The following is a 15,707-nucleotide window of genomic DNA, read 5'->3' on the forward strand; positions in this document are numbered from 1 at the left end:
GAAGCTGTAGGAAAATCTGACTTTCGCTGAAATCAGCAGAGCTTTTAAACCGGTAAGTATTGAATGGCACAAAATAGTTAGCGCACTTAATATGTTTTCAGCAGTACCTTTTGTCATTTACTCCTATGGCGATGGTTCGTGCCAGTTGCACGACATAAGCAGCTGCCTATGACCAGCGTGGATGGTGTAAGGGGTGGAGACTGTAGTAGCCTTTGTCAAGGTTGAAGGGAGCATGTCTGCATGGAAGTGACCCAAGTTTCAGACACAACTGACTACTGTTGTTACTGAATGTACCTATATAATTTGATTAGTTTTGTGGGACAACTTGCCTAGAAACCACATACTCCTTGGGGAAAAAAATGAGTCTAGAAGAGCAAAAGGATCTAGGAGTATAGATTCACAATCATTAAAAGTAGCAAAGCAGGTTAACATGGCCATGTGCCTAAAATGTACCTTTTCGCTTTATTAAAAACTCCAGTTTTATCGCAGTCTGTGCAGTTGTCCTGAGTTCCAATTAAGCGGGTTGGTCTGTACTAAAAAAGTGAACAATGAAAGTTCAAAAGTTTTTGGTAGTTGTTTGTCACAGGTCACAGCAGTGTTTGGAGGCACAGTGGATAAATTGCATAATACTAAACAACCTCCCCTGCCCTCCCACCAGATATCTAGATTTACCAGGAGTGCAAGACACTGATCCGTTTAACTACAACATGCTAAATGTGACTCTGGTTTGTTAAATGATACCATGCAGACGTATGCTAATGTTGTGGTATTTTACAGACTACTGCAATCGGCTGCAAAAGGACACACAATTTCTAACAAATGAAGGTACGCTCAACGAGAAGCTGGTGGACAGAATTGTTCTTCACCTGTACAGAATCTATCCCCAAATTCTGAATAATACGGAAGCTGAAATGGTAGGAGAAGTGCATATGTACAGTTACTACGTGCTATAACATGCAAGTTTATAACCCTTTAAATCTTTTTGTCATATTACTGGCGAATGTATATTTTGAACTCAACGATTATTTTTTATAGTACAGTGCTGCGACAGTGGCACAGCTCATCAATTGTGCCAACCTGCTGCAGAAGTTTGTAGAACGAGTTTGCATCGCCACACCCTCCGTGACTCACATTGTCAGGTGTGGCGAGGCAGGGAGAGAAAGTCAGAAGGTGAATTGACCCATAGTCGTTTTTGTCACCTCCTTCTGGCTGCTTTCAAACAGGTTTGTGACTGGAACAGACCAGGGAATAGGGCATTGTGTGAGGCAACTGAAAGAGGGAGATAATCATAGAAATTACAGCACAGAGGGAGGCCCTTTGGCCCTTTGCATTTGTGTGGTGCACACACTGTCGAATCAAATTCATTACTCGGCCCTTTTGCTGGATCCTTTTTGTTTTCTTGCTTATCAAATATGTATCTAATACTCTTTTAATGGACGTTAGTCCATGCCTCATTAGCCTCTTGTGGTGCAACATTCTGTATTCTAGTAACCCCGAGAGCAAACAAATCTTCCAACATCCTTTCACTATTTACAGAAAATTCTGGAAATACCCAGCAAGTCCGTCAGCATCTGTGGACAGAACAGACAAGTGTTTTGGGTGTAGACTCTCTTATCTGTTCTCTACAAGTAGTGTCTAACCTGCTGAATATCGACAGCATTTTCTGTTTTTTTGCTATATTTTGCTTCTTACATTCACAATTTACCCTCTCAAAACCTTTCATAAATGTGAAAACTTCCATTTGATTTATCTCTTAACCGTCTGTGCTCCAGTGATTAAAGCCACAATTTTTTAAAAGGCTTAACTCCTCATTACCAGTATCATTCGAAGAAATCTTTGCTGTAACCTTCCTGTGGGTTTAACATCCTTCCGATAGCAGGGTACCCGGAACTGCATGCAGAACTCCAACTGTGGCCTAATGTCCTGTGAAAATTCAACAGCACTTTTGAGTTTTTATATTCAGTGCCATGTATAAAACCAGGAATTCTATTTGCTCTTTTATGGTCTTTTCAACCTGTACACTTTTAAAGATTTATTTATCTGCATCCCTAGATCTCCACTCTGTTGAGAATCTATTTCGGGATCACTTTTCCATGTATTTTATTTTTCAAAATGTGTAACTTTAACATTTACCTGCACTGAACAAAAACTTTGAAAGGAGGGGATTTGGTACCTTGTCCAAGTGGCCATTCTTTGTGAGTGTTGATGGACATTCAGTTGTTGCGGAGTGGGTCGGGAAAGAAGGGGAAATGGAACCAATTTAGCGAAAGTGATGAGGAAAAGGCTGGCAAAAAATGTCAGTCTCTTCTCTAACATATTGCACAGCCTCCATCTTACCCTCATTGTTTCCAAGACCTGAAAACAGTACAACTCCATACGTCGTTCAGTCTTTCTTCCTTCATACAATCTTTATCCCCCCCTTTGCTATTGGACCCGCCATGCCATTCATCATTCCTAGGTCTACTGCTGGCAACTAGGTGATATGTGGCCCAGGATCACTCTTCCTCTGATTGGGAAGTCATTGTATGAAGAACAAAAATGGAGACATACTTGAGCATACAGCTTCACAGTCCAATCAGCCCTTACTAACTATATTGTATTAATCATATTCTTTGGGTGCCTTCTTAGATGTTCTTTATCATATGCTTTGAGAAAATATTTATGAGCTGTTTGCTGTCTAGGTCCTTTTCAATCAGTGCTACCAACCTGAACTCCCTTAGGATTAGGGCAAATTCCTTATGACAACCTACTGATTGCTAATATGATGGAAATGATAAACCGAGTACTGTAGTTGTAAAACAATCAGGTAGAACAGAATAATTGGATAAATCGTAAAAGACCCAGCTGTGAAATGGATCGTCTGAGGTTAAATTTTCTGCTCTTTTCTCCCGAATATGAAATAGTTTTGGGTCAAGACTTCTGCAATCTAGGTTTTGATCGGAGATTAGTCACCATAAGTACTAGAAATTGAATTTCATAATGAAAACCATTTAACAATGACCATATATTTTGGTGCAATTTAATTTATCCTCTCTTGGTACTCTTCTAAGGTTAACCATTGTTACAGGCTTATACTTTCTTGTAACTTCTCACAAATGTTGGACTGCTCTGTGAACTCAGTTTTGAAAACAATCTAATACTACTGTGTACAGACATCTTTATCATTCTTGTCCTTGAATTTCTCAATTAAAACTGTTTAAAGGGCTGGATTTTTGGCTTTGATGTTTTTCGGGCGGTAATGTCGGCGGAGCGGTTAAGTTTGCACCTGGGAACAGTTTGCGCCTCAGTAAGTAACATTGGGCAGCTGGGCCCAGAGCCAGTGGGTGCAGCGCTAAGGGAGGCGTTGTACACCTCTCTTGGGCGCTACCATGGGAAACTCCCGAGCTAAAGTGCCGGGCTGGGAGCACTCCGAGAGACACCTGGGGGGGGGCCTAAAAAAAGCCACATAAACATTGCCCACGCCAGCGCAACATAAATTGCAAAAAAAAATTAAAAGAAAAAACAATCACACTTACCTTAGGAGTCCATTATGTACCCCTCCACTGTCGGAATTGTTGTACGCCTGATTGCCCAGGTATTCACTGCGGGGCGCGCTTTGGGGCGTACGGGTCGGGCAAGAGTCAAAACTCGCCCCATGTCGCAACCAGGGGCGTTGCACACTGGTGCAGCTCTTCCGGGCAGTGCTGTTCCGTGCCGCTGCAAAACCGGACCCAAGGATCCCTGCGGGGCGCTGGAGGCTGGCCGCCCGGCCAGAACACCTCAACGCCGCCATTGCCGCTGCTCCGGGGCAAAAAACAGAGCGGAGAGGAGCCGAAAACCCACCCCTTTGACTCTTCCTGCTCTTGACTGCTGAACACAAAGGCATAACCTTCATTTGTAACAAGCTTGCTATCAAGATTAAAGCATTATATCAGACAATTTGACCATGATTTATTTTTATTCCAGTAAAGGTTAGAGTTTCTATTAGTGCAAATAATATCTTTTCAGTATTCTTCAGTTAAGGTAGTCTCCCAAACTGGTGACAACTGCCTGGATAGAGCTGTGTTCATTTTTCAGCATAAATAAAAAAGGTACAGTGAGCAGTTGCTCGTGCTTTAATATCTTTTGATCTTCATGCCTCCTTTTATTGTAGAGTTCTTCATTGATTATATTGTTTATTAGGGCTTTTGTTTAAGGTCAAAAAGTTTTCTAAAAATCCATCAGCAAAATCTTGATCGAGAAATTAACTGGATGGTGGCAAATGAACCGCAGCTTCTCGTACAGATGACGCTGCATACATCAACAACCGAGTCACAAGAATCTGAACAAACCTTTAACTTTCATTTTGCCAAATTAAATATCAGGACACAGCTGAAATTCAAAAAGAAAGACTTGCATTTATATAGCACCTTTCACAATCAAAGTGATTTACAGCCAATGAAGTACTTTTGAAGTTCTGTCACCATAAGATACGTGGCAGGCAATTTGCACACTGTCAGGTCCCACAAACAGCAATATGGCAATGACCAGATAATCTGCTTTTTAGGTGTCAGTTCAGGGCTAAATCTTGACCAGGATACCAGGGTGAACTCCCCTGCTCTTCTTTGAATAGAATCATAGAATAGTTACAGCACAGAAGGAGGCCATTCGGCCCGTTGAGCCTGTGCCAGCTCTCTGCAAAAGGACTTCAGTGAGTCCCTTTCCCCATAGCCCTGCAAATTTTTTTCCTTCAGAGCCATGGGATATTTTACGTCCGGCTGAGAGGGATGACGGGATCTCTGTTTCATGCCGCATCCAAAAAACAGCATCGCTGACAGCACAACACTCGCTCAGAACTGCACTGGAGTGTCAGCCTAGATTTTGTGCTCAAGTCCCTGGAGTTGGATTTGAACCATCTGACTCGAGGCGAGAGTGCTACCCACTGAGCCAAGGCTGACATCATTAAGATCAATGGTCCAGTCACCAAATGAAGGTAAATTAAAACTTGTCCTGATGTGTTGCTGATCTGGTGATATTCATACTGAACCTTGCACTTTATTCCAACAGTTTAGGAATGTAAATACTCCAGTGTGTGCTAGAATATCTGAGCTCCTCCTTCATCTGCAGAACAAGAACAGCAGAGCCTGTAAGGAATTTTACAATGCCTTGGAGATAAATGATGCACAGATATATAGCAACCTGCCAAGTAAATATCTGGCCAGTAAGTTTTCGACTTCCTGAAAATATTAATTAAAGTGACTCTTTTCACTTGTAATATTGGATTTTATGCAAGCTCTAACAGTTAATGAGTTAATTGTACAATTTAATATTATCTGTATAACACACAAACACCATGGATCACATCAGAGTTAATTTTGTTGTAAACAAGAATGTGCTAACCACAGTCATGTTCTGGTGGCTCAATGCTGTCGTGCTATCCTTCAGTAATAATCTTAACCTGAATATGGTTGGAAGTCTGCATTTAGTCTTGATCACTATCCAGTGATCTGCAGTTGGGGATGTGTGGAGATTAGTTGGATACAGTATTGGGTTTGGTTGATTTCAAAGGAATGAAAATGGGTAGGCTCTATAAAGCGTACATGATCCAATGGCCCAGGTGATGAAGAAAATCTACCTCATTATCATTTCACTTGCGTGTGACTTTGTCATGACGAAAGTGATGCACATCTGGTTACTTCCCTCCCCAAAACAAAAATCAAGTTTGCCAAATAATTTTGTTGTGCTGACCGTGCTCCTTTAAAGTCTTGCACGGTGTGATTGCTCCAAAGACCAATACACGCAATCTTTTGGAGTGCATGACGTCTTAACCTGTTCTGACATACAGCACTTTAGATTGTGTTTGTTTGCACAGTGCAGAAAAGTGAAACTAAATAGTAACTGCATTCAATTTTTTCACAGTAACAACAGGATCAATGGGAGTTAACATGGATACCTACAGCAGGGAGAAATACATACTCAATGACAGAGGTAATTCATTTTTAAAATACAATTTTTTTGAACTAAATGAGCAGTTGATACAAAAATGTGTAACAATACTCTGAACTTCTGTTTTATATAATTACTGTGTTTGATTGACATTAGTGTTGTGTCAAAATGAATATTTCACAATAAATAGTAGTGCAGGGAAAGCTCACAAAAATCATTTTTGAAAACAATAAACTTCAATATGAATTTATTATGTAAAATAATAAAGTTTGCACTTCTGTCCTTTTTAAGGTTTTATTTCACCAACAACTATGTCAGTATGTGGAAATGTATTTTTTAAAGCTGCATTACACTGTTTTTTGTACCCTTTTTGACATAAAACAAAATGAAGTCCTGGTCCTTCCAGAAACTTCCGCAACAGACAGTTTGTTTTCATAAACATGCTAACCTGGATTGAAACTGCTGATAGCTGATTAATAGCCACCAGACAACATTAAACTGTCCTGCTGAGACAAGTACCACCCATTGTGCTCCCCTGTATTATCCATGCAGCACCAATTCACCCCCCTAAGAGATAATCAAATTACCAGCCATTATCTCTTGTACAGAACTCATTTATAGTATGCAAGAAGCCAAGTATCCAATCAACCACTATGAAAATCATGGGCCCAAATAACTGACCAGGAAACTGGACAATCCTGACACAATGCAAGGCCGGTAATAGCACATTATCACACCCTAGTCGAGTAATGGCTGACTGGCCCACCAATAACTCTGACAAAGGAGACATTTGGAAACAATGTCAGGACAAGAATGTGATAAATACTCTTTATCTGTATTTGCTGACTGCAAAGGCAGAACCAATACACAGGATGGGACCATAACTTGTTTTTTACTGTATAAATACCTCGTGAAACTGTACCATATTGGAGGTTTTCACTTAGCCTTTGACTGAGTGAGACTCTTCCCTTGCTGCAAGTAAAAATTAAAAGAATATCTGCCGGAGCTGAAGGTGTCAGAGTCGTATATTGTGAGTCGAGATTTCGACAGTTACTTTGGGAGGTTCTACCGAGATCGCTTACTCTCTAACCTGTGAGTAAACAGATGCCGGCATAGTGCCTCTTCAGTGAAGGGCTTCACTGGCCAGAATAAGATGAGCCTTTTGCTCACAAGAGGTCTCTTTACTGTTGAATCGCATATGTAATCTGTTGTCCACAGTGGAGGTACTGCGATCTATGAGACTCGACATTTAAGAGCAAAAGTTATTTTTGTAATCATTTCCTTCTCAGCTTGTAGGCAGAAAGGATCTGATCCTGGAAATATCTTGAAACAGCCCGGGGAGATTTTCATTAGGAAAAGGTAAAAAGAGCGCTATCGATCGACGGTCCTTATGTGATAAGATCAGGGTCCTTGTGCGATAGGACCATAAATTAAGGTGATTCTTGTGAGGATCAGAGTCCTTGTGAGATAGGACCATAAAGGTAATTATCCTTGTTCGATAGGATAATACAAGTCCTTAAAGGGAAAGTTCCTTGTGCGATAGGACTGCCTTAGAAGGGACAGGGTCCTTGTGTGATAGGACCATAAATTTTATTAAGATAAGCTAAGGACTCGGACTGTAGTGGTGTACAACGCAGACTGAGAATTGACTATTTGTTTATATAGACTTTAAGGCCATGATTTGTATACCCGCGTGAATGTTGTTTGTCCTAGTTGTCTTTGTTATACTGTTGTGTTCAATACATTTGTGCGACATTGTAATTAGAGAAACGGGAAGAGTCACTAGGGAAAATTGTGATTCGGAAAAAAAAAAACAAAGATTGATTTGAGAAAAGAAACAGTAACTGATTGATCAACTACGGTTGGTTCATGTCAACATATCTCACACACCCAGACTGAGTCCGAATTAAGAGCCTTTTCAGGCCACGTGACGGCCAGGAGAAGTGGGCGTAGAGAACTCGGTTGACCGAAAGGATTGTGAGATCAGAAACTGTGAAAAATCTTAATCATCCAGAATGGGTGCCAGAGCAAGTAAAACACCACCAAAGGGCACACCAGCCTATTTTATGCTCCAGAATTGTGGTCAGTCTTCAATTGACCACCTAAAAAAATGGGTAAAATGGACTAAAGGTGAAAACAGGCCATTTCCACCCGATGGTTCATTTAATTTAGAGAGAATAACATGTCTAGAGGAGTGTCTTATAGACAGAGACCCAGGTAGAACAAGGTAAAAAAATAGCATTGTTGAGTTAACTTGCTGTACAAAAAGGGTTAGACTGACCATGCATCGTACTGCTTTATGCCACAGTGGATTCAAGCACCAAAATACTGTTCCAACATTGGGAGTTGTGTACAGACCTCCAAACAGTAGTAGTGATGTTGGGGAGGGCATCAAACATGAAATTAGGGGTGCGTGCAATAAAGGTGCAGCAGTTATAATGGGTGACTTTAATATGCACATAGATTGGGTTAACCAAACTGGAAGCAATACGGTAGAGGAGGATTTCCTGGAGTGCATAAGGGATGGTTTTTTAGACCAATATGTCGAGGAACCAACTAGGGGGGAGGCCATCTTAGACTGGGTGTTGTGTAATGAGAGAGGATTAATTAGCAATCTCGTTGTGCGAGGCCCCTTGGGGAAGAGTGACCATAATATGGTGGAATTCTGCATTAGGATGGAGAATGAAACAGTTAATTCAGAGACCATGGTCCAGAACTTAAAGAAGGGTAACTTTGAAGGTATGAGGCGTGAATTGGCTAGGATAGATTGGCGAATGATACTGAAGGGGTTGACTGTGGATGGGCAATGGCAGACATTTAGAGACCGCATGGATGAACTACAACAATTGTACATTCCTGTCTGTCGTAAAAATAAAAAAGGGAAGGTGGCTCAACCGTGGCTATCAAGGGAAATCAGGGATAGCATTAAAGCCAAGGAAGTGGCATACAAATTGGCCAGAAATAGCAGAGAACCCGGGGACTGGGAGAAATTTAGAACTCAGCAGAGGAGGACAAAGGGTTTGATTAGGGCAGGGAAAATGGAGTACGAGAAGAAGCTTGCAGGGAACATTAAGACGGATTGCAAAAGTTTCTATAGATATGTAAAGAGAAAAAGGTTAGTAAAGACAAACGTAGGTCCCCTGCAGTCAGAATCAGGGGAAGTCATAACGGGGAACAAAGAAATGGCGGACCAATTGAACAAGTACTTTGGTTCGGTATTCACTGAGGAGGACACAAACAACCTTCCGGATATAAAAGGGGTCGGAGGGTCTAGTAAGGAGGAGGAACTGAGGGAAATCCTTATTAGTCGGGAAATTGTGTTGGGGAAATTGATGGGATTGAAGGCCGATAAATCCCCAGGGCCTGATGGACTGCATCCCAGAGTACTTAAGGAGGTGGCCTTGGAAATAGTGGATGCATTGACAGTCATTTTCCAACATTCCATTGACTCTGGATCAGATCCTATGGAGTGGAGGGTAGCCAATGTAACCCCACTTTTTAAAAAAGGAGGGAGAGAGAAAACAGGGAATTACAGACCGGTCAGCCTGACATCGGTAGTGGGTAAAATGATGGAATCAATTATTAAGGATGTGATCGCAGTGCATTTGGAAAGAGGTAATATGATAGGTCCAAGTCAGCATGGATTTGTGAAAGGGAAATCATGCTTGACAAATCTTCTGGAATTTTTTGAGGATGTTTCCAGTAGAGTGGACAAGGGAGAACCAGTCGATGTGGTATATTTGGACTTTCAGAAGGCTTTCGACAAGGTCCCACACAAGAGATTAATGTGCAAAGTTAAAGCACATGGGATTGGGGGTAGTGTGCTGACATGGATTGAGAACTGGTTGTCAGACAGGAAGCAAAGAGTAGGAGTAAATGGGGACTTTTCAGAATGGCAGGCAGTGACTAGTGGGGTACCGCAAGGTTCTGTGCTGGGGCCCCAGCTGTTTACACTGTACATTAATGATTTAGACGAGGGGATTAAATGTAGTATCTCCAAATTTGCGGATGACACTAAGTTGGGTGGCAGTGTGAGCTGCAAGGAGGATTCTATGAGGCTGCAGAGCGACTTGGATAGGTTAGGTGAGTGGGCAAATGCATGGCAGATGAAGTATAATGTGGATAAATGTGAGGTTATCCACTTTGGTGGTAAAAACAGAGAGACAGACTATTATCTGAATGGTGACAGATTAGGAAAAGGAGAGGTGCAACGAGACCTGGGTGTCATGGTACATCAGTCATTGAAGGTTGGCATGCAGGTACAGCAGGCGGTTAAGAAAGCAAATGGCATGTTGGCCTTCATAGCGAGGGGATTTGAGTACAAGGGCAGGGAGGTGTTGCTACAATTGTACAGGGCCTTGGTGAGGCCACACCTGGAGTATTGTGTACAGTTTTGGTCTCCTAACCTGAGGAAGGACATTCTTGCTATTGAGGGAGTGCAGCGAAGGTTCACCAGACTGATTCCCGGGATGGCGGGACTGACCTATCAAGAAAGACTGGATCAACTGGGCTTGTATTCACTGGAGTTCAGAAGAATGAGAGGGGACCTCATAGAAACGTTTAAAATTCTGACGGGGTTAGACAGGTTAGATGCAGGAAGAATGTTCCCAATGTTGGGGAAGTCCAGAACCAGGGGACACAGTCTAAGGATAAGGGGGAAGCCATTTAGGACTGAGATGAGGAGGAATTTCTTCACCCAGAGAGTGGTGAACCTGTGGAATTCTCTACCACAGAAAGTTGTTGAGGCCAATTCACTAAATATATTCAAAAAGGAGTTAGATGAAGTCCTTACTACTAGGGGAATCAAGGGGTATGGTGAGAAAGCAGGAATGGGGTACTGAAGTTGCATGTTCAGCCATGAACTCATTGAATGGCGGTGCAGGCTAGAAGGGCCGAATGGCCTACTCCTGCACCTATTTTCTATGTTTCTATGTTTCTATGAATACATTCAAATAAATATCATTCATTTTTATTGTATATTTTGAAACTGTTTTCAATTCTGACAGTAGGTAACATGCAGAACAGGAGATCCATATGTATATGGTAAATTTGTTCTGGTTCCATTAACTTCAGAGTTTATATAAACTAAAGGCGTGGATATGTTTTTTTTTAAATTCATTCAGAGATATGGGCATCGCTGGCAAGGCCAGCATTTATTCTCCATCCCTAATTGTCCTTAATACAAGCCTTGGGCTTCAGAGCTCTTGTTTGCTTTCTCTAGAGTCTCGCCTCCTGACTCCCCAAGGCCTTTCCGCCATCTACAAGACACAAGTCAGGAGTGTAATGGAATACTCGCCACTTGCCTGGATGAGTGCAGTTCCAACAGCACTCAAAAAGCTCAACAACATCCAGGACCAAAGCAGCCCACTTGGTTGCACCTTAAACATTCACTTCCTTCACCACTGGCGCACCGTGGCTGCAGTGTGTACCATCTACAAGATGCACTGCAGCAACTCGCCAAGGCTTCTTTGGCAGAACCTCCCAAATCTGTGATCTCTAGCACCTAGAAGGACAAGGGCAACAGGCACATGGGAACACCATCACTTGCAGGTTCCCCTCCAAGTTACACACCATCTTGACTTGGAAGTATATCGCCGTTCCTTCATTGTTGCTGGGTCAAAATCCTGGAACTCCCTCCCTAACAGCACTGTGGGAGTACCTTCACCACAAGGACTGCAGCGGTTCAAGAAGGTGGCTCACCACCACCTTCTCAAGGGCAATTAGGGATGGGCTATAAATGCTGACCTTGCCAGCGACGTCTACATCCCATGAACGAATTTTTAAAAAGGCCTGTGTTATGATTAACTCGTTTGAGTAAAATAGTCATGTAACTGGTCCAGCAATCTAATTCAACTCTTATTCTAAAATCCATAATAAATTATGTCATTGAGTGTTGCATTCATTTTCAGGTCCTGTGTTTTTTCTGGCTTGTTTTAGTGTTGCAGCAGGATTGGCTTTCCTTCTGTATTACTGTAAAGAAGGTAAGAGTATATAATGAGTTTTTTAAAAAGTGATGAATTAAACTAATGTTAGAATGTTATGTCTGCCCCATAGTCTCCAGGCCACAACAACTTGTATTTATATAATGCTTTTAATGTAGTGAAATGTCCCAAGGCACTTCACAAGAGTATTATGAGATAAAAAGATAGACAAGATAATGAGGCAGACAGAAAGGTTTTGCTTTTTAATGGTTAGATTTACACAGGCTGCAGAAAAGTCTAAAGAATGCATAGCGTTTGTGCAGCTGCAGTGCCTTTTATATTTGAGTATCTCTAGCTGTATGATTAAAGTAAACCTCTATTTACTCACACTCATATAAATCAGCTTTGTGAAACCACTGATTTTTGTGCATTTAAGTCTTATAAAGGGAATTCCTAACTTTACTAAAGAATCAATGCAGGGTTTATCTTTTTAACATGCATTAAATAGTGTGCCACTGTTTGTTCAATCAGAACAGTTAATGCAGATTCAAGGGCATCTGAAGAAGTTAAATTTAAAAACAAGTTCAGTTGAAGTACATGTGTGGGTAGCACTCTCGCCTCTGAGTCAGAGGGTTGTGGATTCAAGTCGCACTCCAGGTACTTGAGCACAAAGATCTAGGCTGACACTCCAGTTCAGTACTGAGGGCATGCTGCACTGTCGGACACGCCGTCTTTCGAATGAAACATTAAACCGAGGCCCTGTCTGCCCTCTCAGGTGGATGTAAAAGATCCCATGACACTATTTCAAAGAAAAACAGGGGAGTTATCTCTGGTATCTTGACCAATATTTATCCCTCAATTAACATAACAAAAAAACAGATGCTGCCTGACCTGCTGAGTGTTTCCAGCATTTTCTGTTTCTATTTCAGATTTCCAGCATCTGCAGTATTTCGATTCTGAATTAGAATTGGGGTTTTGGAGCAATGGGGAGAGGTAGGAGTGGAGGCAAGTGATGTTGCAAAGGTGGTAGAAAGTTGTCTTGGTAATGGATGTGGGGATGGAAACAAGTAATTGTATGTAATTGAAAGTTTCACAGTCATTTTGTGAACTGTGTTCAGCAGGCGTCAATGTCACTTTTCCCTTGTCACATATATTTAATTGGATGCTACTGAAGGTGATGCATGAACTCAAAAGGACAGGAAGGTTACTTTATGAAGCTCTCTTGCCACAACACCAGGTGAAAAAGGATTGGGCTGCCAGTCAGTTTTGCAATGTGATTTTTTTGTTGTTTAATATCCAGTGGTGGGAAGCAAACCTACCTATAAGGTTAAAATGCGCAATTTCATGAAGTTGTGTGGATGAAATCTATCTGATCATCAATGATTTTAACTACATCACACAGTTAACCGAAGTCCAAAATGATTGATGATCAGGTGATATAACAATATTAGTTTTGTGTTGAAAGACACCTTGTGCCCAGATCTCAATCCATTGAAGGCAGCGAGCGTGAGCCACTAAACAGGATGTAAGAAAATGCTTTTCGGTAATTTCACTCATGACTGCTTATGAATTGACTGCAGATCAGCTTCTTGTAGTCTAATCTAATGATTCGTGACATATAAATTATTTATTTTATTTATCAATGGTTCAGAAATTAATACTTTAAAGTTAGCAGTCAGACTGTCTATTTCCGTTTTTGAAATTGACATTGCAGAGTGATTTATTTATTTATCATTTTGTCTGCAGATACTAAGTTTGAAAGTGCTGCAAAGAAGATCCTAGGATTCTCTTCTCTTGGTGTTGGAAGACGAGCTCGAAGGTACTTGTTAGCGTACTTTGAAGACCAGTCAAAGAGCAACTAATGAAAGAGCAGCACTTCAGCAACTAGCATGTCTGCCTCATGAACAAAAGACTGGGAATACATAGACTTTCATTTTACGGGACAGTTTGTCTGCCGGTACCAAAGATGACTATGTTTATCTATTTGTATTTAAAGTAAACGTGCTTGCCAAAAATATTGTTACCACCTTTCAGCACTGATGTGGGCCATAAATCTCAAATAAGACAATGGTATAATCTGCAATATCAAGAAAAGCATGTGGCTTTTACCTCCTATGCCCACACAGTGCTGGCAGCTGATATGCAAAAACAGATATTCAGCTATCCATCCTTTTTAATTAAAGTACTGTAACTGTAAGATTTAAGCCAGCTGTTTTGGATAGCTCACTGACCCTCAACAGAAAATAAATTCCAAGTGTTCAGTGATTTGTAATGAAGCTTACCTCTTATTGAGAGCTCTGGAGATTGTTCTAGATGAGTTATACACTGCAATTATACTGGGTGCAAGTGCAGTGACAGGACTATTAAAGCATGTTGTATGCAGCTATACTGTCTGCTTGCATAGCTACGTGGAGGTGATGATAGCAGAGCTCCATGCAAACCTGCTGAAACAGATAGCTGGAGTGATTTCCTACTACTGGTATATTTTTTTTACTGATTATATGTATATATAAAGAGCTGGCTTTCCTATCAGAAAATTCTAATTTGTTGAAAAGGAAGGCAGCCTCTTAAACCACCAGAGCTTTAAAAAAAAGATAAAAGACCAAATTCACAGTGATTGCAGTTACAGTGTAGCTGTGTGAGACCAATGTAAGGCAACCTCCTGAGGTGTTCTTGCTTACATCAATACTGCCAATGATTGGAGAAAAACCATCAGTGTTAAGCTGCACTTGTAGCACAGGGAAAGCAAAGATCTTGACACCTGGCTCGTGATTGAATGCAGTATACTGGCAGCATTAGATAGTCTCGTCTCTTGGTGGAAAGAGGCACCAAATAATCACCATGTGGGTGCAGTTGCGAAAGGCCTTAATTGAATGTGTGGAGAATGGGAATGCCACTTGGAGTTTAGACTCTGAGGTCGGGCAGTGTGGCACTTTGACTTTGTGACTGCTACTCCCATTCTCCATTGTCAACTTGAACCAGGATGGAAATAAGTAGTTTAAAGAGACATTTTTATATCTGTAATAAAATATCTGACCATTTGCTGATTGAATCTTGCATTAAATACTGAAGCCCTTTTGTTACTAATTTTCTCATTTCTAGAACAAAACTAAATCTCTCAGACCTTGCTACAATAAGGTCCTGACTGCTGATAGTTACCAGCACCATTACTTGTAATGCCAACAGCCAACAATTGGATCTGCTGTGATTCTACAATGAATTGTTTTTAAAAGATGTTAGATTGCAGATTAGCTTGGTTTACCATTACCTTTCTTTACAATTACTTTCTTGCTTATCAGCAACCTGAACTTTGGCACAGCAGTATTTGTAAACAGGAACAGGATTGAAGGCTTACAAACACCAAAGGGCAAATAATGCTCGTTTTTTCTGATGAGAAAACATTATTGATCTTTTGGTAACTGAGAGACTTGAAACTGGAACTAGTAGATACTTCATCCATCTGATGTCTTTCTTGAAACTGTTTCCCTCTCATTCGTTGAACAGAAGATATATGTCAGGAAGCAGGAAGTTGAGGCATACATTTTGAGCAATTATCTGACATACTTTCTGAATAACAAACAATTTAGTATTTAAATTTGCAGCTGAAAATGTAATTATGTTCCTGCAATTAAATGCAGGACATTTAAACTCTGACTATTCAGCAGCTTTCATGTTATTATAAATATGACTAATGGTAGGAATTCTCAGGTCAGAATCCTAACGTTATCAAATGAGCAACCCTCATTTTCAAGGATTAAAGTGTAAGAAATATTGCCTTTAATAATAGTCATTGCAGTAAGTGGTAGACTGGTTGAGGTTGTAAAGCTTGTTTAGAAAACCCAAAGGTTCAAATTGACTTGCATCTTGTTTAAGGATTTGGTG

General features: G+C 40.9%; 1 protein-coding gene across 2 annotated transcripts in view; it reads left to right on the forward strand.

Annotated features, from left to right (window-relative positions):
* LOC139276719 (caspase recruitment domain-containing protein 19-like) overlaps positions 1-15,083 on the forward strand; it is a 60,069-nt gene extending 44,986 nt beyond the window's left edge. For both annotated transcript variants that reach the window (XM_070894706.1, XM_070894707.1), the window contains 5 exons: positions 778-914; positions 5,026-5,179; positions 5,878-5,946; positions 11,814-11,885; positions 13,572-15,083. In XM_070894706.1, coding sequence (XP_070750807.1) covers positions 778-914; positions 5,026-5,179; positions 5,878-5,946; positions 11,814-11,885; positions 13,572-13,687 — 548 coding nt within the window. In that variant the 3' untranslated portion in view covers positions 13,688-15,083. The remainder of the gene's footprint in view (positions 1-777; positions 915-5,025; positions 5,180-5,877; positions 5,947-11,813; positions 11,886-13,571) is intronic.
* The last annotated feature ends 624 nt before the right edge of the window (positions 15,084-15,707 follow it).

Source organism: Pristiophorus japonicus, chromosome 12 (assembly GCF_044704955.1).
Source record: "Pristiophorus japonicus isolate sPriJap1 chromosome 12, sPriJap1.hap1, whole genome shotgun sequence".
NCBI lineage: Eukaryota > Metazoa > Chordata > Chondrichthyes > Pristiophoridae > Pristiophorus > Pristiophorus japonicus.